Source organism: Tursiops truncatus, chromosome 10 (assembly GCF_011762595.2).
Source record: "Tursiops truncatus isolate mTurTru1 chromosome 10, mTurTru1.mat.Y, whole genome shotgun sequence".
NCBI classification, from domain to species: Eukaryota; Metazoa; Chordata; class Mammalia; order Artiodactyla; family Delphinidae; genus Tursiops; species Tursiops truncatus.
In genome coordinates this window covers 67,189,062-67,210,007 of record NC_047043.1, presented here as the reverse complement: position 1 = coordinate 67,210,007, position 20,946 = coordinate 67,189,062, and the positions used below count along the sequence as shown (strand labels likewise).

At 37.8% G+C, this 20,946-nt stretch overlaps 1 protein-coding gene across 5 annotated transcripts in view; it reads left to right on the top strand.

The window, feature by feature from the left end:
• Nucleotides 1–20,946, top strand: part of SFMBT1 (Scm like with four mbt domains 1) — a 132,424-nt gene that overhangs the window by 63,624 nt on the left and 47,854 nt on the right. For all 5 annotated transcript variants that reach the window (XM_019947631.3, XM_019947628.3, XM_073811222.1 and 2 more), the window contains 2 exons: nt 6,945–7,099; nt 16,290–16,384. In XM_019947631.3, the coding sequence (XP_019803190.1) occupies nt 7,072–7,099; nt 16,290–16,384 (123 nt within the window). In that variant the 5' untranslated portion in view covers nt 6,945–7,071. The remainder of the gene's footprint in view (nt 1–6,944; nt 7,100–16,289; nt 16,385–20,946) is intronic.

The following is a 20,946-nucleotide window of genomic DNA, read 5'->3' as shown; positions in this document are numbered from 1 at the left end:
TGAGCTAGTGTTTTCATTTCCTTTCATTTCACATACGCAGAAGTGGAACTGCTGGATCATATGGTAGTTCTATTTTTAATTTTTTGAAGAATCTACATAGTGTTTTCACACAGTGCCTACACCAATTTATATTCCCACCAGTGGTGCACAGGGATTTCCTCCACATCCTTGCCAACACTTGTTATTTCTTGTCTTTCTGATAATAGCCATTCTGACAGGTGTGAGATGGTATCTCACTGTGGTTTTGATTTCCATTTCCCTGATGATGTGATGTTGAGCACCTTTTTAAAAAATTAGGGTATTCTTGAGTTGTGGGTTTTATTTAAAGCTTTTACTGGTTTTGTAAATTAATAAGTACTGATTTGTAAAGCTGAGATAGATGTGCCCTGTGTTGCATTTACATAATCATGAAAAAGTTAAGTTAGGGTCAGATTTAACTTAGATGATTTGAGTGGCTAAGATGTGTCAACTTAACAGACTTATTTTTTATCTCCCTAGTTAAACATGTAGCAGTGGGTTAAAAACAATAACAACAAACAACTTAATGAAACAATAGAAAATTTCTACCCATGATAATCAAGTTACATTGACATTTGACAGATGGAAGCATAAGATTTAATTTAGATAGCCTGTCAAATAAGATGTGCACAAGGTCAGGGAGTGATGATTAACCCTTGTGGAGAGTGAAAGGCCAACTGAAATCAACACCTGTTGGGGAACAAAAAATACAGTGACTCTACCACTAGCATTTACCGTCAAGGGCAGGGTTAACTTTGCAAATCTGCCCAAAATGGAGCATCTGATTTGCTGAATTGTTTGCACTTACCATATTTACAACATACTTGAAATTATTACTGACCTTCCATTTGTTCGGTTGAGGGAGAGGAGTGCAAATTCAAGCATGTTAGTTAGTGGGAATTTTCCTTTTAACTGTCTGGTAAATATTTACTGAATTAAAGCATTTTCTTGCAACCACCATACATACTAGGTCATATCTTTATAGTCACACTGAGTTTCTGTCCTTCTTCCTAAGTGCTTTAAAAATTATATCCAACATGTTAAATCATTTGGCTGAGGACTCATGCTACAGAAATCTCTCTTGCATTATTGTAACTTTTCTACATTATAAATACTCTTACTCAGTGTTTAATCTTAGCCTTGAAAATCAAGAGCATTAACGTTCAGCTGAGTAGTGTAAGCTGAGAGTGTGGACTGCATGGGTAAACTGAAATAGCATGGGAGGGGAAGCATCATGTAGCTGTTTGTTGTTCAGATGACTTTTAGATCTTTTTAAAAATCTATTAAAGTATAAGTATTCCATGGTGGTTTTATTTTATATTGATATATCACTAAAAATGAAGTAGCGAATTCAGTTCAGTTTTATTCTACCTGGGTTTTGTTTCTGTTTTCTTTGTGTGCCTGTGTGTGTGTGTGTGTGTGTGTGTGTGTGTGTGTGTGTTTGACATCAAAGCTGGTTTTGTACAATTAGCTTTGCTTTTTTAAATTGTTATTTTTGTTTCTTAGAAGTGTTTCCTATTTTAAAATACTGGCTTTAGTCTCTTTTATTAGAACCTCCTGTAAATATCTAGGCTGCTGTTTAGTTCACTGAAAGATTCTTAAATAAGATGAACAAGGTCCAGATTAGTTAGTTCATGAGAACTTATTTAAATAAATAATTCTGATGTATTCTGGTCACCACAAGAGGAATTATAATACCAAAATCAGTGATAAATAAAGACAGTAAAACAGTTTAACATGAATAGGAAATAAATGAAAAGTGAATTAAATTTTTATATTTTAAGCTCCTTGATATTTTATTGTTTTTTTCCTCACTGCATAAAAAGAGAGCAGACTAGCAATAAAGAGAAAGATCTGACAGATGTTCCACAGCAAAAGGCTTCATCAGTTTATTTCTCATGATACTATTAAGACAATGAACTGATTATTTATTAAAATCTAAGTGATGCTGTAAGATCAAAAAAATGTCACAGCCCTTTTTAACAACTTTGTATGTTGACAGATGGTAAATGGTCTTCTTGCAGTGATGTATAAAAATACTGGGGGCTTCCCTGGTGGCGCAGTGGTTAATAATCCACCTACCAATGCAGGAGAGACAGGTTCGAGCCCTGGTCCGGGAAGATTCCACATACCGCGGAGCAACTAAGCCCATGCGCCACAACTACTGAGCCTGCGCTCTAGAGCCTGTGAGCCACAACTACTGAAGCCCATGTGCCTAGAGCCCGTGCTCCGCAACAAGTGAAGCCATTGCAATGAGAAGCTCGCGCACCGAAACGAAGAGTAGCCCCCACTCACTGCAACTAGAGGAAGCCCGCGCGCAGCAACAAAGATCCAATGCAGCCAAAAATAAATAAAGAAAGAAAGAAAAATTTAAAAAATACTGAATCACTACACCTGAAACTTATGTAATAATGTGTGTTAATTATAACTTAATTTTTTAAAAGTTACATTCTTAGTTTTAGCTACATAAGACTTGCATTTCCCCCAACTCATGTCTTTTTGGCTTTGAAGATTTATTAATAATAATTATTATTATTATTGCACTATGTGGCTCGCTGCACAAAATATGCTGACGTATTTCAAGAGTTTATGAGTGTAAGCAGTGGATGACATCTTCACAACCTAGTAAACCAACAGATAATTTTGTTACATCAGACCCATGATGAAGTTTCAAGACTATATGTAGAAATGACCCTAAGTTAGTGCCATAGGAACTTGAATCTGTCAATATTGCATAACAGTTAACATTAACTCAGCATTTACTATGTAGCTCTATGCTACGTGCACTTCATTGTTTATCCTACTTATCCTGACAGTCCGGTGAGGTAGGTACAGTACTGTTACACTCCATTTTATTAGTGATGTCATTGGCACCAATAAGGTGATTGTTGAAAGTCACATAGCCAAGTAAACAATGGACACAGGATTTTGAAAAGTTAATATAAATAATAATTGTCCTTCACTTGCTTTTTTCATTGAGAATATAGATGACATTCCCATATGCTTTTATGGATCTACTTGAATTCTTCTAATGACTACAAATTATTTCCTAGTGTAGGTGTATCATAATGTCTGTAGCCATCTCATTCACATTTGATGGACATATAGGCTGTTTCTGGTTTCTCACTGTTACAGATAATACAGCAGCAAACATCATTGGCTATGTAGCCTTCCACACATTTGTGTTGTGTGAAAGGTTCTTTTGTTGTTGTTCAAGAGTGCTTTTTTTAAATTTATTTTTTATTGAAGTATAGTTGATTTACAATGTTGTGTTAGTTTCACGTGTAAAGCAAGGTGATTAAGTTATACATACATATATATATATCTATTCTTTTTCAGATTTTTTTCCATTATAGATTATTACAAGATATTGAATATAGTTCCCTGTGCTCTACAGTAGGTCCTTGCTGTTTATCTATTTTATATATAGTGTGTATCTGTTATTCCTAAACTCCTAATTTATCCCTCCCCTGCCATTACCCTTTGGTAACCATAAGTTTGTTTTCTATGTCTGTGAGTCTGTTTCTGTTTTGTAAATAAGTTCATTTGTATCACTTTTTTAGATTCCACATATTGTGTTGTGTGAAAGGTTCTTAACAGTAGAATTATTGCTCAAAGAGTTTGTCTTTTAAATCTTTATATGTTAAATTATTTATCATTAAATTCCTCTCCAAAAAGGTAGTACCAATATATACTCTCTCCCTTTGTCTGTCTTCTTTGCCAACTCCGGAGATTTTCAGTTTTAAAAATTTTACCAGTTGGAAAGGTGAAAAAAATAGTATTTGATTAAAAAGTCTCATTATTGCACTACTAATGAGATTGAGCATATTTTTGTAAGTATTAACTCTCATTTTTAGTATGGATTAATTACATATTTTACCGATTTTTCTTTTCTTTTTTTCTTGTTGAATTATGGGAGCTTGTATTTGGAAATTAATCCATTATCTTACATGTTGTTAATATTTTCACCCATCTCAACTGTCTTATTTATTTATTTTTATTGAAGTAAAATTGACATATAACATTATATTAGTTTAAGGCATACAGCATAATGATTTGATATCTGTATACATTGTGAAGATTACTGCAATAAATCTAGTTAACATCTGTCACCATACATAGTTAGAAAAAATTTTTTGTGTGTGATGAGAACTTTTAAGACCTACTCTGTTATCTTTGACTTTTATTTACGGTGTCTTTTGCCATGTAGAAATTTTATACTTTTATGGGTTTTTGTCACTCCTTTATGGTTTCTCTGATTGGGTCCAGAGTAATTTTTTTTTTTTTCCCAGAGTGATGTTTTTAAAAACACAGATTTGATCCTTTCTCTGCTTAAGAAAACCCTCGGTTGCTTCCCATTGAGAGGCACTATAATACAGCGTTTGAGGACATATAATGTGGACGTTTTGCTAGGTTTGAGACCTGGTTTTCCTACTTAACTAGCTGTGGGACACTGGCAGGTAGTACCTGTTTTGTGCCTGTTTCCTCATGATAGTGATGTCACCTTGTCCAGTTGTTGAGAGTATTAAATGGATTAATATGTTTAAGTGCTTTGGACAGTACCCAGCTTATGGTAAATCCCCAGTTTGTATCAACTGCGGTATTCCTACTCTTTCTGTCCAGTTTCATCGTGTGCCACTTACCCGGTTGGTTCCCATGCTCCAGCCACAGTGGCCTGCTCTCAGTTCCTCCCCACCTTAGAGCCTTTGTATGTGCTGCTCCCTATTCCTGGACTATTCTTTCCTTTCTGCCCTTTTTGCCTAACTGCTGTTTCCCCTTTAGTGTCAGCTTAAATACCTTTCCCCGCCCCAGGGACGCTGTCAGTGACCTCTTAGTTTAGGTTAGGTCTGCCATTATGTTCTATCTTAGCACCTACTGCTGCTTTTCCTTCATAGCACTTTAAATAATTGTTTTAAATTGTTGGCTTAAATTGTCTTACACCAGTTGAAAATAAGCATCATGAATGCGGGAACCAAGTCTCTCTTGATTGCTTTACCCTTATTTCCTAGAATAGTGGATGGTAATGAGCTAGTGTTTAATAAATATGGGGAGTGAATGAATTGGCAGGTGGAATGGTACAGTTTGAATGTTTTGGGCTTGGGGTAGGAAAGTAAACTGAGAGAAGAAAGCTTATTTAGAGGCTTTAAATCTCACTACCAGGTTTCTATTCAGTTGTTCCTATCTGCGAAAGTGTGAGTTTCAGTGCTTATGTTGTTATATGAAAAGATTTTGGATAACTGGCAGTTACCTCAAATGGGATATCCATAATTTTAACTGTTATTAAGATTTTCTCTATGCTCAATATGAAATTTAGTTTTAAAATCTGAAAATGTTACACTCATTTTACAGATTTTAAAAATGGACATAATAGGGCTTCCCTGGTGGCGCAGTGGTTGAGAATCTGCCTGCCAATGCAGGGGACACGGGTTCTTGCCCCGGTCCGGGAAGATCCCACATGCCGTGGAGCGGCTAGGCCCGTGAGCCGTGGCCACTGAGCCTGCACGTCTGGAGCCTGTGCTCCGCAACGGGAGAGACCACAACAGTGAGAGGCCTGCGTACCGCAAAAAAAAAAAAAAAAAGGACATAATATAGTCTGTATAAGATTGCATATTTAGTTACGGGTAGAGCTGGGACTAGAATCTGGGTATCCCTATCACCCAGGTCACACTGTTGTACTTGAGGTAGCTTGTACCTTTTCAAAGAGTATGTTAAAATTTAAACTAATTTTTTCTTAGTGTTTAAAAGATTTTTATGATAATCTTTTACTGGGGATCTAATACAGATCAGAATCTTTCTGAGAGGTTCAGAGTTGTTTGCTCTTGTAGGTATCACCCAGGCAGCTGTGGCTGTTGAGTTGCTATTCCACCTTTATAGTTTTCTGCATTGTTGCCCTTGAGGTTAGTTCACATCACGCCTTCCTGCAGCAGCTCCTTTTCCCCCTTGCATTTACTCTTTCTAATCTGTTAGGCATATATAAAGGCAGTATCTTAGATTGTTCTACATGTATGTAAAGCAAGAATAAATAGATTCATCCATGCTGCAGCATGGATGGGCCTCAAAAACATGCTGAGTGAAAGAAGTCCACAAAAGACCACATGTTGTATGATTTCATTTGTGTGAAATGTCCAGAAGAGGCAAAATCTCTAGAGACAAAAGCAGATTAGTGGTTGCCTGAGGCTAGGGATGGAATGGAGAAGAACTGCAAATGGGGAATGAAGTTTCTTTCCAGGGTGATGGAAATATTCTAAAATTGGATTATAGTGATGGTTATACAACTGTAAATTTACTGAAAATTATTGAATTGTACACTTAAAATGGGAGATTTTGGCATGTGAATTATATCCCAATAAAGCCTTTTTAAAAAAGAATAAATGGTTTCAGAGGTTATTTTGGAGGGATTGAGCTCTCTTTATAAGTGTAATTGTAGACAAATATAGTTGATACTTTTTGGTTCTGCATAATATTCTAGGTAAATGAAATAGAAAACTAGATAAAATAATATGTCGTATCCTGAATCTTATTTACTGGTTAAGACAGGGCATTGAAAGCTAACTTTTCCCCCCAGGATTTCATTAGGAATTAGAGTTTTTGTGGATAGCTCAGTATTATAATCTAAGTTGAAGGGGTAGTGATTCATATATATGTTGATTTTTTGTGATTTTTAGATATCAAGGTCTTGATAGCTCTTTCTCTCTCTCTCTCTCTCTCCACACACACACACACACACACACACACACACACACACACACACACACACACACAGTCTTCAAAATTAGAAAAGGTGTCAAATTTTTTTTCTCTAGTTCCATCTATTCTGCCAGTGTATTTTTGTTTTATCTGCCCTTTCAACCCACCAGAGTATCATGTCTTATGACTGAATAAACACTGGGCTGCAGCCTGTTAATGTGTTCTTTTTGATTTTTCAGCACTTTCATTTGGACCCTTGGATGCCCATTGAACAGATGCTTGAGAACTGCAAGTAATCTTCAGACTGTAGCATAACTATAAGGCCTGTCCTCTGTGTGGGGAGGAGATCACCCATGTGCTGTGGAAATGAACGGGGAGCAGCAGATTGATGCAGGTATTGGTTTTGCTGAGCAAAATCCATTCTTCAGAGTGCAGAATTCCATTACTTACCTGTGTTATGTTGTATGGCTTATCTGTCTACCACTAAATGGGAAGCTCTTTGAAGACATGAGTTGTCTTTCTTTGTACCTGGCAGAGAACCTGGCACTGAGGGGTGGGGGTGGGCGTGTACTCAGCATGTTTGTTGAAAAAGTAAGTAACTTTTATGAGCAGACTTCGTTAAAAAAAAAACACAAAGTTTCTTTTGAGGTAATTATTAATTCATAGGAGCTTGCAAAAATACTGACAGTTCTCATGTACCATTCACTCAGTTTCTACTGTAAGTTACATCTCATTTAAGTATAGTACAGTATAAAAGCTATGTATAAAATGTATGTAGTTCTGTCATTTTATCACGTGTAGATTCCTGTAAGCACCACCTCAGTCAAGATACAGAACTATTCCATCACCACACAGAGCTCCTTTGTACTGCCCCTTCATAGTTACACCTACTCCTCTTCCCCAATATTCCCTAACCCCAGGTAACCATTAATCGGTTCTTCATCTCTATAATTTTGTCATTTCCAGAATGTTACATAAATAGAACCACACAGTATGTGACTTTTTGAGATGGACTTTTTCACTCAAAATAATGCCCCTGAGATCCATCCAAATTCTTGAATGTATCAGTAGTCTGTTCCCTTTTATTGCTTGCTAGTATTCCGTGGATATACTGCAGTTTGGTTAACCGTTCATCTGTTGCAGTACATTTTGGTTGCTTCTAGTTTTTGGTTTTTATGAATAAAGATGCTATAAACAATCATATACATAAATTTCATTTTTCTGGGATAAATGCCGAGGAGCACAGCTACTTTCCAGAGTGGCTGTACCATTATGCATTCTTAGCAGCAGTATATGAGATCTGATTTCTTCACATCCTCACAGCCATTTGGTATTGTCACTATTTTTATTTAAGTCATGCTGATAGATGTGTAATGATAGCTCATCCTGGTCTTAATTTTCTTTCCCCTATTGGCTGAATGCAAATGATGTTGAACAGGTGCTTATTTGCTATCCCTGTATCCCCTTCAGTACCATGTCTTCGTATTTTTGGCTCATTTATTAATCATATGGTTTGTTTGCTTTTTAATTAATAATTTTTTTAACTATTGAGGTTTCCTAAAAACATCTTTATTGAAATATTTTTTAAAGATATAATTCACATACTATAAAATTTACACTTTGAGAGTATACAGTTCAGTAGTTTTTAGTATATTCAGAAAGTTGTGTGACCAACACTACTACCTAATTCCAGAACATTTTCATCACTCCTCAGAAGAAACCATTAGCAGTCATTTCTTGCTTAATCTACCCTCTGGCAACCATGTCTACTTTCTGTCTCTACAGATTTACCTATTCCTACTTTCTTTTTATTAATGTTTGCATGGTATATCCTTTTCATCCTTTCACTTTCTTTTTTTTTTTAATTTTATTTATTTTTGTCTGCACTGGGTCTTTGTTGCTGCACGCGGGCTTTCTCTAGTTGTGGCAAGCAGGGGCTACTCTTTGTTGCGGTGCATGGGCTTCTCATTGCTGTGACTTCTGTTGTTGAGAAGCACAGGCTCTAGTCACATGGGCTTCAGTAGTTGCAGCTCGCAGCTCGGTAGTTGCGACATGCAGGCCCTAGAGGGCGCAGACTGGCTTTAGTAGTTTCGGTGTGTGGGCTCGGTAGTTGTGGTGCATGGGCTCTAGAGCGCAGGCTCAGTAGTTGTGGCCCACGGGCTTAGTTGCTCCGCGGCATGTGGGGTCTTCCTGGCCCAGGGATCGAACCCGTGTTCCCTGCATTGGCAGGCGGATTCTTAACCGCTGCACCACCAGGGAAGTCTCTCATCCTTTCACTTTCAACCTGTGTAAATTGTTATATTTTGAGTAAGTTTCTTGTAACAGCATGTAGTCATTAAAATTTTTTTTTTTCAGTCTTGTAATTGGTGTCGATCATTTACACTTAATGTAATTATTGATATGTTAGGGCTCACGTCTGCCTTTTTTTTTTTTTTTTTTTTCTTTCCCCCGGTACGCGGGCCTCTCATTGCTGTGGCGTCTCCCATTGCGGAGCACAGGCTCCGGACGCGCAGGCTCAGCGGCCATGGCTCACGGGCACAGCCGCTCCGCGGCATGTGGGATCTTCCCGGACCGGGGCACGAACCCGTGTCCCCCGCATCGGCAGGCGGACTCTCAACCGCTGCGCCACCAGGGAAGCCCCGTCTGCCATTTTTGTCCGTTTGTTTTCTCTGTTTTTTTAATACATTTATTTATTTATTTATTTACTTTTAGCACGTTGGTGCGCACAGGCTTTCTCTAGTTGCTGCAAGCGGGGGGCTGCTCTTCGTTGCAGTGCACGGGCTTCTCATTGCTGTGGCTTCTGTTGTTGCGGAGCACAGGCTCTAGTCACACGGGCTTCAGTAATTGTGGCTTGCGGGTCCAGTAGTTGTGGCTTGCGAGCTCTAGACCACAGGCTCAGCAGTTGTGGCGCACGGGCTTAGTTGCTCCACGGCATGTGGGATCTTCCCGGGCCAGGGCTTGAACTTGCTTCCCTTGCATTAGCAGGCAGATTCTTAACCACTGCGTCACCAGGGAAGCCCTGTTTTCTCTGTTTTTTTGTTCCTATCTTTTCCTGCCTTCCTGTGGGTTACCTGAACATTTTTTTAGAATTTCATTTTGTTTTGTCTATACAGTGTTCTTGAGTGTATCTCTTTATATAGCTTTTTAGTGGTTGCTCTAGGTATTACATTATATATACTTAACTTACCACACTCTGCTGGTTTTATCATTTTGTTAATTTGAGTGAAGTGTAAAAATTTTACCTATTTTTATGTCTCTTTTCCTACTCTTATTTATAATAAACTTGTCTTAAATATTCTTCTACATGTTTTGAGAACCACATCAGATATTGTTAAAAGTTTTGCTTCAACTGTCAAATATAATTTAGAAAATTCAAGAGGAGAAGGAAAATGTAGTATGTTTTCCAGTATTTTTACTCTTTTCATTGTTCTTTATTCCTTCCTGATTTTCCAAGATTCCTTCTCTGTCATTTCATTTCTGTTTATAGAACTTCCTTTAGCCATTTTATTAGGGTAGGTCTCTTGGTGATAGAATTCATTAGTTTCCCTTCATCTGAGAATATCTTAATTTTGCCACTTATTATTAAAGGATATTTTTGCTAAATATAGAATTCTGAGTTGAAAGTTCTTTTCTTCATCTCCTGAAAAATATTGTGCCTTCTGGCCTCCCTTTCTGATGAAAATTTGCTGTCATTGGAATTCTGTCTCCCGCCACTCCCCTTAAAAGAGGTATTGTTTCTCTTGCTGCTTTGAGGATTTTTTGTCTCTAGTTTTCAGCAGTTTGACTCTGTGTATCTGTGCACAGATTTCCTTGGGTTTATCTTGTTGGGAGTTTTCTCACCTTCTTAAAAGTATAGGCTTATGTCTTTTGACAAATTTGGAACCTTTTCAGCCATTATTTCTTCTAGGACTTCTTCTGCTCTGTTCTCTTTGTCTTCTTTTGGGACTCTGAAGACACTTTTGTTAGGTCTGTTGCTATTGTGGCATAGCTCTGTGAGGCGCTTTTCATTTTTTTTTCTCTCCATTGTTGAAATTGGGTGTTTTCTATTGCTCTTTAGTTTTGGTGTTTCTTTCCCTGTCCTCCTCATTCTGCTGTAGAGCTTATCTGTAGAGGAGTTTGTTTTGTTTTGTTTTTTGGTTATTGTATTTTCAGTTCTAAAATTTGTTTTGAGCTGGGGAGGAATGAAAGATGGGAATAGCTCCAACTTAAAGAGCCACAATCCCACTATTCTAACAGAGGTTCTGTAACTTGTCTTGATAGATGCTTTTCAGTTTGTTCTGTGCCTTCAGTTAATTTCAGAACTTTGAAATGGTCAATTTTCATTGTTTAGCCAGTATTTTTGCTGCTTTTCTGGAAGAGTGGGTTCACTGAGGTACTCACTCCGCTATTTAGGAAGTTGATTTGTTTTCTTTCAAGTGTTATTATTAACTCATATCGTATATACATTACATATATATTTTATATATGAATTTGAATCTATTGCTGTCATCATTCATTTGATGATCAAATTGCCTCATTCTAGACCAATGAGAGTTCTTTCAGATTGGTTCCTGTGTTCTTTGGATGTGATGTCATATATCTTTGATAGTTCTAGTCCTTGCTTTCTGGTATAATAAGATTCCAAGGTACCTCTTGCACATTTCCTGCCCCAAGCTTGCAATTTGCCATTTCTCTGAGGAGCTCTCTTTTTTTAAGTGGATATGATATTTACAGTCTACAATCCAGGTGCTGGGGTGCTCATTGATAGCAGATTGCCATTTCTTCTAGGTCTTATCCATAGCGATAGCTAGGAAATACACGTCTTTTGAAGAGAAAAGAAAATCAGATGGCTTCATCTGATATTTACAATTTTAATTTAAAATTACAGGGTTTTTATTTCTTTGATTTTATATTCATGTCTCTTTTCTTTTAGAAATGTGTTGTTTTGTAATGTCTTTAGTATCATCACTTATTTGTTTTTATCCTATAATATTCATATAATTTTTTCACAATAACAATACCAACCTTCCAAATATCAGTAGGATAATAGTGTATAGTTTAAGATTTCTTTATGTTTTTGCCTTTAGATATATTCCACTTGGGTTTGTAGTCAAAATTTTGTATTTTATTAATGACTTAAAGGGATCCTGTTTTCTTTGCGGTTTTGACACCAACAGTTAGGCATATTTAAGTTCATTTTCAGTTTTTAGAATTTTTAATTTAAATGTTTCTGAATTGTGTAAAGTATATACATAGTTACAAAGTCAAAATTATATAACAACATTCCCACTTTCAGCCTGATAGTATTCATCCTTTTTATTCTTCTCCATATATACAACAAGTTTTATTACTTTTTATTCTATTTTTCATGTTTTAAAATGTAAAAAGATATGTGTGAGCATTTACATATATATTCATCTCTCTCTCACCTTATACAAAAACTAGAGCTACAATAAAAACTGCTGTGTGTTTTGCTGTTTCACTTAGTGTATACTGAAGATTATTCCACATCAGTATATGGAAATCATTCTCATTCTTTTTTACAGATGTATAGTACTGGATGTATATACCGTATTTTATTCACCCTGTTCCTTATTGATGGACATTTGGGTTGTTTCCAGTCTTGGTATTACATATAGTACCGCAATCAGTAGCTTTGTACATATGTCTTTTTGTATTTTTGCCAGCATATCTTTGGGATAGATTCCTAGAAGTGGGATTGCTGGATCAAAAGGTAAATACATATGTAATTTTGCTAGATATTGCCAAGTTCTTTCACCGGGGTTGTGTCGTTATGCTTTACCTGCTTAATTACCTGCCTCACCATGGAGTGTGTTGTCAGACTTTGGAATTTTTTCCATCTGATATCTCAGTGTAGTTTCCATTTGCATTTTTTTAAAATGAATAAATTTGCACACGTTTCCATATGTTTAAGGACTATTTGCATTTTTAAAAAATAAATTCTCGGGACTTCCCTGGTGATGCAGTGGTTAAGAACCCGCCTGCCAATGCAGGGGACACGGGTTCAGGCCCTGGTCCGGGAAGATCCCATGTGCCACGGAGCAACTAAGCCCATGTGCCACAACTACTGCACCTGCGCTCTAGAGCCCATGCCACAGCTACTGAGCCTGCGTGCCGCAACTATTGAAGCCTGCACACCTAGAGCCCGTGCTCTGCAACAAGAGAAGCCACCACAATGAGAAGCCCATGCACCGCAACGAAGAGTAGCCCCTGCTTGCTGAAACTAGAGAAAGCCCATGCACAGCAACGAAGACCCGACGCAGCCAAAAATAAATAAAATAAATTTATTAAAATTAAAATAAATAAATTCTCTTTTCATGTGTTTTGCTGACTTTTCTATCAGATCATTAGTCTAGTTTCTTCTCAGTTTTTAGGTAGTTTTTGATGAATGAGAGATTTTAGTCCTTTCATTCACTGCTTTTATTGTTGTTGTTGTTTATTTTTAAATCAGCGTGCTATTTGAGGGACTAGGGTTCTTGCCAAGGACCATGAATATGAATGTCCAGCCTTGTTGTGTTTTAGTGATGGAAGTTGAATTTCTACTGGCTCATACTTCCAGGATGCTCCCAATAAAGTCTTTGTTGGTTTGTTGTATTTCTAGGGAAAATTTTCAAATACATAGAAATGAAAACAATATAGGAAACACCCACGTACCTACAATGCAGAATTTAAAAATTAATAAATAATAAATTAACATTGTCCAATATTTGTTTTCATTTTCAAAATTGCGGTAAAGTATCCATAACATAAAATTGACCATTTCAGCCATTTTTAAGTGTACTGTTCAGTGGCATTACATTACATACATTCACGTCATTGTGCAGCTATTACCACCGTCCATCTCCAAAACTTTTTCATCTTCCCATACTGAAACTCTGTACCCATTAAACACTAACTCCCCATTCCCCTCTCCCCCCAGTCCTTGGAAACTACCATTCTTCTTTCTGTCTCTATGAATTTGACCACTCTAACTACCTCAAGTAAGTGGAATCATAGAATATTTGATCTTTTGTGGCTGGCTTGTTTCATTTAGTGTAATGTTCTCATGGTTCATCCACATTGTAGCCTGTAGCCTGTGTCAGAATTTCCTTCCTTTTTTTTCAGAGATGTGGTGCTTTATATATATATATATATATATATATATATATATATATATATATATAAATATATTTATTTATTTTTGGCTGCATTGGGTCTTCATTGCTGCATGAGGGCTTTCTTTAGTTGTGGCGAGCAAGGGCTACTCTTCGCTGTGGTGCACGTGCTTCTCATTGCGGTGGCTTCTCTTGTTGCAGAGCACGGGCTCTAGGCATGCAGGCTTCAGTAGTTGTGGCACGTGGGCTCAGTTGTAGTGGCTCATGGGCTCTAGAGCTCAGCCTCAGTAGTTGTGGCGTACGGGCTTAGTTGCTCTGCGGCATGTGGGATCTTCCCAGACCAGGGCTCGAACCCATGTCCCCTGCATTGGCAGGCGGATTCTTAACCACTGTGCCACCAGGGAAGCCCCTCCTTCCTTATTATGACTAAATAATATTTCATTGCATGCATATAGCACATTTTGTTTATCCATTCATCTGTTGATGGACACTTGAGTCAGTTACTTCCGCCTTTTGGCTATTGTGAATATTGCTGCTATAAACATTCATGTATAGATATCTGTTTGAGTCCCTGCTATCAGTTCTTTTGGGTATATACCCAGAAGTGGAATTGCTGGATCATATGGTAATTATATTTTTCATTTTTTGAGACACCACCAAAAATTTTTCCACTGTGGCTGTACCATTTTATATTCCGAGACCAGCAGTGCACAAAGATTCCAGTTTCTCACAGCCTTGCCTACACTTATTTTCTGCTTTTTTGATAATAGCCATCCTAATGACTGTGAGGTGGTATCTCACTGTGGTTTTGATATGCATTTCCCTAATGATGTTGAACATGTTTTCATTTCTTAAATGAAACATAATACAGTTTAAGGCTCTTTTGTACTTTCCTTCTAATCTTCTTTGCTTCCCTCCCTCCCCAAAGGTAGCACTGTTAATGTATATTCTTCCCATCCTTTTTCTATACTGTTATTGATTTGTATTTATAAACATTATATTGCAGTTTTGTTTTGAAGCCTAAATTGTATCTTGTGCTTTTCATTCTGCACCTGCTGTTTTTACTTGATGTGATTTTTTTGAGATTTATATATGTCAATATAGTTCATTTATTTCAGCTGCTATATGTAGTAGTACTCCGTTGTAGGATTGCCATAATTTATCTATTCTTCTACTGATTGCTTCTGTCTGTTGCTGTTAGAAACAGTGCTGTGGTGAGCATCCTTGTATTTGCCTCCTTGTGTTTGTGTAAAGCACAGGCTCCCCAAGGGTATACTCATTCAGCAGCTGTTTATCACAGACTTCCTAGTGACAGGCATTGTTTTGGGCGGTGGGGATAGTCAGTGAACAAAACCCTGCTCTTAGGGAGCTTATGTGAATTGGGATTATTGGATTCCAATGGAGTGTTTGAATCTTTGCTCACTCATCAAAAATGTATTGAGTCTCTGCTGTGACAGAGATGTAGGAGTGACCAAAACAAAGTTCCTGTCTTCACAGAGTTTATTGTCTAATGGGGAAGATAAAAAGACATGGTATGCTTGTAGATAGGAATGAATGCCGTGAAGATAATGAAAGCAGAGGCTGGAGGTTTCTACTTTAGATGCACACTGATGGAAGGCCTTTCTGGTGGAAGGCTTTTCTGGAGAGGTGTTGAGTAGAGGCTTGAATGACGTAAAGCTGTCAATGACAGGGGAATGAGTCTAAACGGAGGAAATAACAAACGCAGAGACTTCGAGGAAAGAACATGGTTAGAGAGGAGTGGCAAGAAACTCAGTGTCCCTCGAGTGCAGTGAGCAAACAAGAGGCTGGTTGGGGATGCAGAGTCAGGGTTGGGAACTAGGGGTCAGATCACATAGGGCCTTTGCAGTCTCCCAAATTTTAGATTTTATTGTGTGATTAAAAGGTGAAAGATATTGTAGTTAGACCTTGCACTTAGAGAGATAGCAGTAGAAATGGTGGAAGGTGATTAGATTTGGGATATTTTTAAAGGTAGTACCCAGAATTTTCTGATGGATTGGATGTGAGATGTGAAAGAAAGGGAAGAAAATAAGGATAACTCCACAGTTTTTGGATTGAGTCAAAATATCAACCATTGGTAACTTTTACTCAGTTGGAGAGTACTAAGGAAGAACAGATTGAAAATTTAAGTTTGAAATGCCTATTAAGGATCTCAGATATTTGGCATTAGATACTAAATTACAGTACAAAGGGTTTATAGTAGTTACACTCTCACCAGCTTTATGTGATCTATTTAGGTGAATCCCAGATAGATCCCAGCAGGAGACAGCATGTCACACTCTATGGTGTTGAGATTCATTGACAATCAGTGCACTAAGGGAACCTGCTATTTAAAAAGAATACTTAGTTATTTTGTGTGAAAAGTCAATTAACTTGTGAAGTAAATTGTAAGGTTTACTAAGTTTATGTTTTTATACCTTAAGTTTTTTTTTAATTGAGTCTTACCTGTTTTTGTGTTGTTTTTAATTCCAGATGCTGGATCTGGAGTGGAAGAAGTGGAATTAAGCTGGGAAGACTATCTAGAAGAGACAGGATCCACAGCAGTTCCCTACGGGTCTTTTAAACATGTGAGCGGTGACTATATTGCTTGACTTACTATATTTCTTTTCTTTGACTCACTGCACCATCAGTAGAGAGTTTAGAGTTATTTTAAGGTAGAATACTTGAGAGAATTTGAGTGCTTTTTCTTTTTCCCCCCTGTTGCCACTTTTATTAAGAAAACTTGACATATTCTAAAACCCTTTTGGTTTTGTGCATTTTTTGCCACTCGATGCCAGCCTGTCTTTTTTGACCAGTCATGAATATTCCTTTATTTTTGTCAAAAAAAACCCCCAAAACCTCTTCAGTTGAAGAAAATGATTTATAGTCTGGTACAGGCAGACCTTGGAGCTGTTGCGGGTTCAGTTCCAGACCACCACAGTAAGGCAAGTGTTGCAATAAAGTGCAAGTCACACGAATTTTTTGGTTTCCCAGTACATATAAAAGTATGTTTAAACTATACTATAGTCTGTTAAGTGTGCAATAGCGTTATGTCTAAAAAAAAAGTACATACCTTAATTTTAAAATACATTATTGCTTAAGAGTGCTAGTCATCATCTGAGCCTTTAGTGAGTAGTCTTTGTGCTGGTGGAGGGTGTTACCTAAATGTTGATGCTGCTGACTGGTCAGGGTGGTGGTGGCTGAAGGGTTGGGGTGGCCGTGGCAGTTTCTTGAAAAAAGACAACAGTGAAGTTTGCCCCATGGATTGACTCTTCCTTTTACGAATGATTCCTCTGTAGGTGCAATGCTATTTGATAGCATTTTACCCATAGTAGAAGTTCTTTCAAAATTGGAGTCAATTCTCAAGCCCTGCCACTGCTTTATCAACTAAGTTTATGTAATATTCTAAATCCTTTGTTGTCATTTCAACAATCTTCACAGCATCTTCACCAGGAGTAGATTCCATCTCAAGAAAGCTCATCCATGAGAAGAAACTCCTGGGACTTCCCTGGTGGTCCAGTGGTTAGGATTCCATAGTGCCAATGCAGGGGGAATGGGTTCGATCCCTGGTCGGGGAACTAAGATCCCACATGCTATACGACGTGGCCAAAAGATTAAAAAAAAAAAAAGAGGAAGAAGAAGAAGAAACTCCTCGTTTGTTCAGGTTTTATCATGAGATGGCACCAATTCAGTCACATTTTCAGGCATCACTTCTAGTTTTCTTGCTGTTCCACCCCATTGGCAGTTACTTTCTCCACTGAAGTCCTGAACCCCTCAAAGTCATCCGTGAGGGTTGGAATCAGCTTCTTCCAAACACCAGTTAATGTTCATTTTGACCTCTTCCCATGGTTCACAAATGTAATTAAAGGCATCTAGAATGATGAATCCTTTCCAGGAGGCTTTCAATTGTTAGATTCATCAGAGGAATCACTATAGCAGCTACGGCTTCATGAAATGTATTTTTTAAGTAGTCAGACCTGAAAGTTGAAATGACTTCTTGATCCATAGGCTGCAGAATGGATGTTGTGTTTGCAGGCGTGAAAACGTTATTAATCTTGTACATTTCCATCAGAACTCTTGGGTAACCAGATGCATTGTCAGTGAGCAGTACTATTTTGAAAGGAATCTTTTTCTGAGCAGTAGGTCTCAACAGTGGGCTTAAAATATGCAGTAAACCATGTTGAAAACAGATGTGCGGTCATCCAGGCTTTGTTTTCCCATTTATAGAGCACAGGCAGGTTAGATTTAGTATAATTCTTAAAGGCCCTAGGAGTTTTTCATGGTAAATGAGCGCTGGCTTCAGCTTAAGCTCACCATCTGCATTAGCCCCTAACAAGAGAGTCAGCTTGTCCTTTGAAGCTTTGAAGCCAGGCTTTGACTTCTCTGGCTATGGAAGTCCTAGGTGGCATTTTCTTCCATCTTCTTCCAAGACAAGGCTGTTTCATCTACACTGAAAATCTGTTATTTAGTGTAGCTACCTCCATCCATTATCTTAGCTAGATCTTCTGGATAACTTGCTGCAGCTTCTACATCAGCACTCGCTGCTCCACCTTGCACTTTTATGTTATAGAAATGTCCTTTTTCCTTCAACCTCATGAACCAGCCTCTGCTAGCTTCACACTTTTCTTCTGCAGCTTCCTCTCTGAGCCTTAATAAAATTGAAGAGAGTTAGGGCTTTGCTCTGGATTAGGACTTGGCCTAACCATAAACCTGAATCAGTATATGGTGAAGGGCTGCCAAATATAGTAAAAATCAAGCATGGATATAGGAAGATGTTGAGAAGGGATGGCTATGACTAGCAGATCATGGGCAAAACTGGTAGAACTCAGAGCTCTAGAGCAATGGTAATGTATGTCCAAGCCACCGGCAAGAGTTTTACATAACCAAGTTTGGCACGAAGGAAGGAGAGAAGACAGGGCTGAAGAAGGAATTAGAGATAAACCACATTTGCAAAGAGGAAGAGTGTAAGATAGTGAAAAAGCCTTCCTCATGGTGCATGTCTGGTGGAGAGAAGAACCCCCACTGTGGGAAAGGCACTAAGCTTTACCTGGGTCTTCAAGAACAAAAGCATCAAACTGATTGGGGAAGGGATGTAGGTAGGAGAGGAGTAGGAATACATGCTGGAGCATCAGAAGTCCCCTACAGTTGGGGGAAGGTTAGGATCACTGAGAAGTTTCCACCCCCAAGACCAAGGGACACAGAATCTCACAAGACTGAGGCTGAATCTCAGAGAATGCTTGTCCCCCACTACCAAGTTAGAAAATTGTGGGTAGTAGAGGTCTCTTTGTGGGGGAGAGGCAAGAGTGTGGAGAGAGAGAGACAGTCACAAAGAGAAGTGTAGTTACAACAGGTGTAGTCACAAAGAGAAGATCTAAATGTGAGGGTGGAGCAGCTAATGTTGAGGGAAAAAACCGTATAGCAAATGAGCCTACAGCAAAAATACCAGACAGTGCTAGTGGAATCTGAAGCCTATGGTACACTGTGAATAACTGTTAGCAACAATAAAACCCAAACCCAGCTCTACTCCTAACTAGATTGACTTAACCTTCTCTCTTGAACTTAAGACCTAAGAAGAAACATGCTCATTTCCGGGAGTAAATACTATGTGTCTCAGTCTTGACTGTTCTACCCAGGATGTCTAGCTTTCAAAGAAAAATCATGAGAGACACACAGAAGGAAGAGAAAAACAGCAAAGTGTCAAGAGGCAAAGCATTCAATAGAACCAGACTTGTATGACCCAGATGTTTAAACTGTCAGAGAATTTTAAATAACTGTGATTAATACGTTAGAGGCTCTAGCAGAATAGGTGGACAACATGCATGAACAGAAGAGGAATTTCAGCAGAGATGGAAACTATTAGAAAGAATCTAATAGAAATGAAAAACATGGTAACAGATGAGTGCCTTTGACAGGCTCATCAGTTGACTTGACACAGATGAGGAAGAAATCAGTATACTTGAAGGTAAGTCAGTAGAAATTGCCCAGACTGAAATATAAAGAGAAAAAAGTGGGGAAAAAACAGACTAGAACAGCCAACAGCTGTGGACAGTATTAAAAAAAAGAGTGTAATTTGTGTGTAATTGGAATCTCAGAAGGAGAAAAGAGCAGAGGTGAGGAAGACATGTTTGAAGGGATAACGGCAGACAATTTTCCAAAGGAAAACAAAGATACTACACCACAGATCAGAGAAGCTCACGCAATGCAAAACAGGATAATTAATAACAATAAAATGCATCCAGACACATCATATTCAGACTGCTGAAATCCAAAGGGAAAGAGAAAATCTTGAAGGCAGCCAGAGGAAAAAAAAGACACATTACATATAGAGGAACAAATATAAGAATTATAGTGAAATTTTTTGGGGAAACTATCTAAACCAGAGCACAGTGGAGTAAGATCTTTAAAGCATTGAAAGAAATGAACCTATCAACCCAGAATTCTTCCCTCAGCAGAAATTTTTTCGAGAAGTGGAGGAGAAATATAGACCTTTTCAGGAAAACAAAAATTAAGAGGTTTCATTATCTACAAAAAAGTATTAGGAAGTTCTTAAGGCAGAAGGAATTTGAAATAAGACAGAAACTTAGATCTACAGAAAGAAATAACAATAGAAATGGCATGGATGTAGCTAGATATAAAGTTCATTGTTTTCCTTATTTTTAGTGCCTCTAAAAGATACCAGTTTGAAACAAACAAAAAAATGGTAGCAGTATATTGTGTGTTTATAGCATATGTAACTATAATAGCACAAAGGATGAGAGGGAGGATTTAGGAGTATATGGTTGTAAGATCTTTGTGCAGCACATGAAGTGGTATGGTATTATTTGTAAGTAGACTGCAATTAATTAAAAGATGCATATTGAAAACACTTCAGTGTTAAAGGTTTTTAAAAAATTAACTTCTTCCTCAATGTTGTACAACCACTAACATTCTCCATTTCCAGAACTTTTTCATCATCTCCAACAGAAACCCTGTATTCAGGGTTTCTCCCCTGGGTGGCTCCTCCCACTCTCCTCCCCCAGCCCTTAGTAACGTCTATTATACTTTCTGTCTCTCTGAATTTGCCTATTGCACAAAAGGACATATTTGTCCTTTTATGTTGGCTTATTTCACTTAGCACATCATTATACTTTTAGAAACTTTTTTAGTGGTT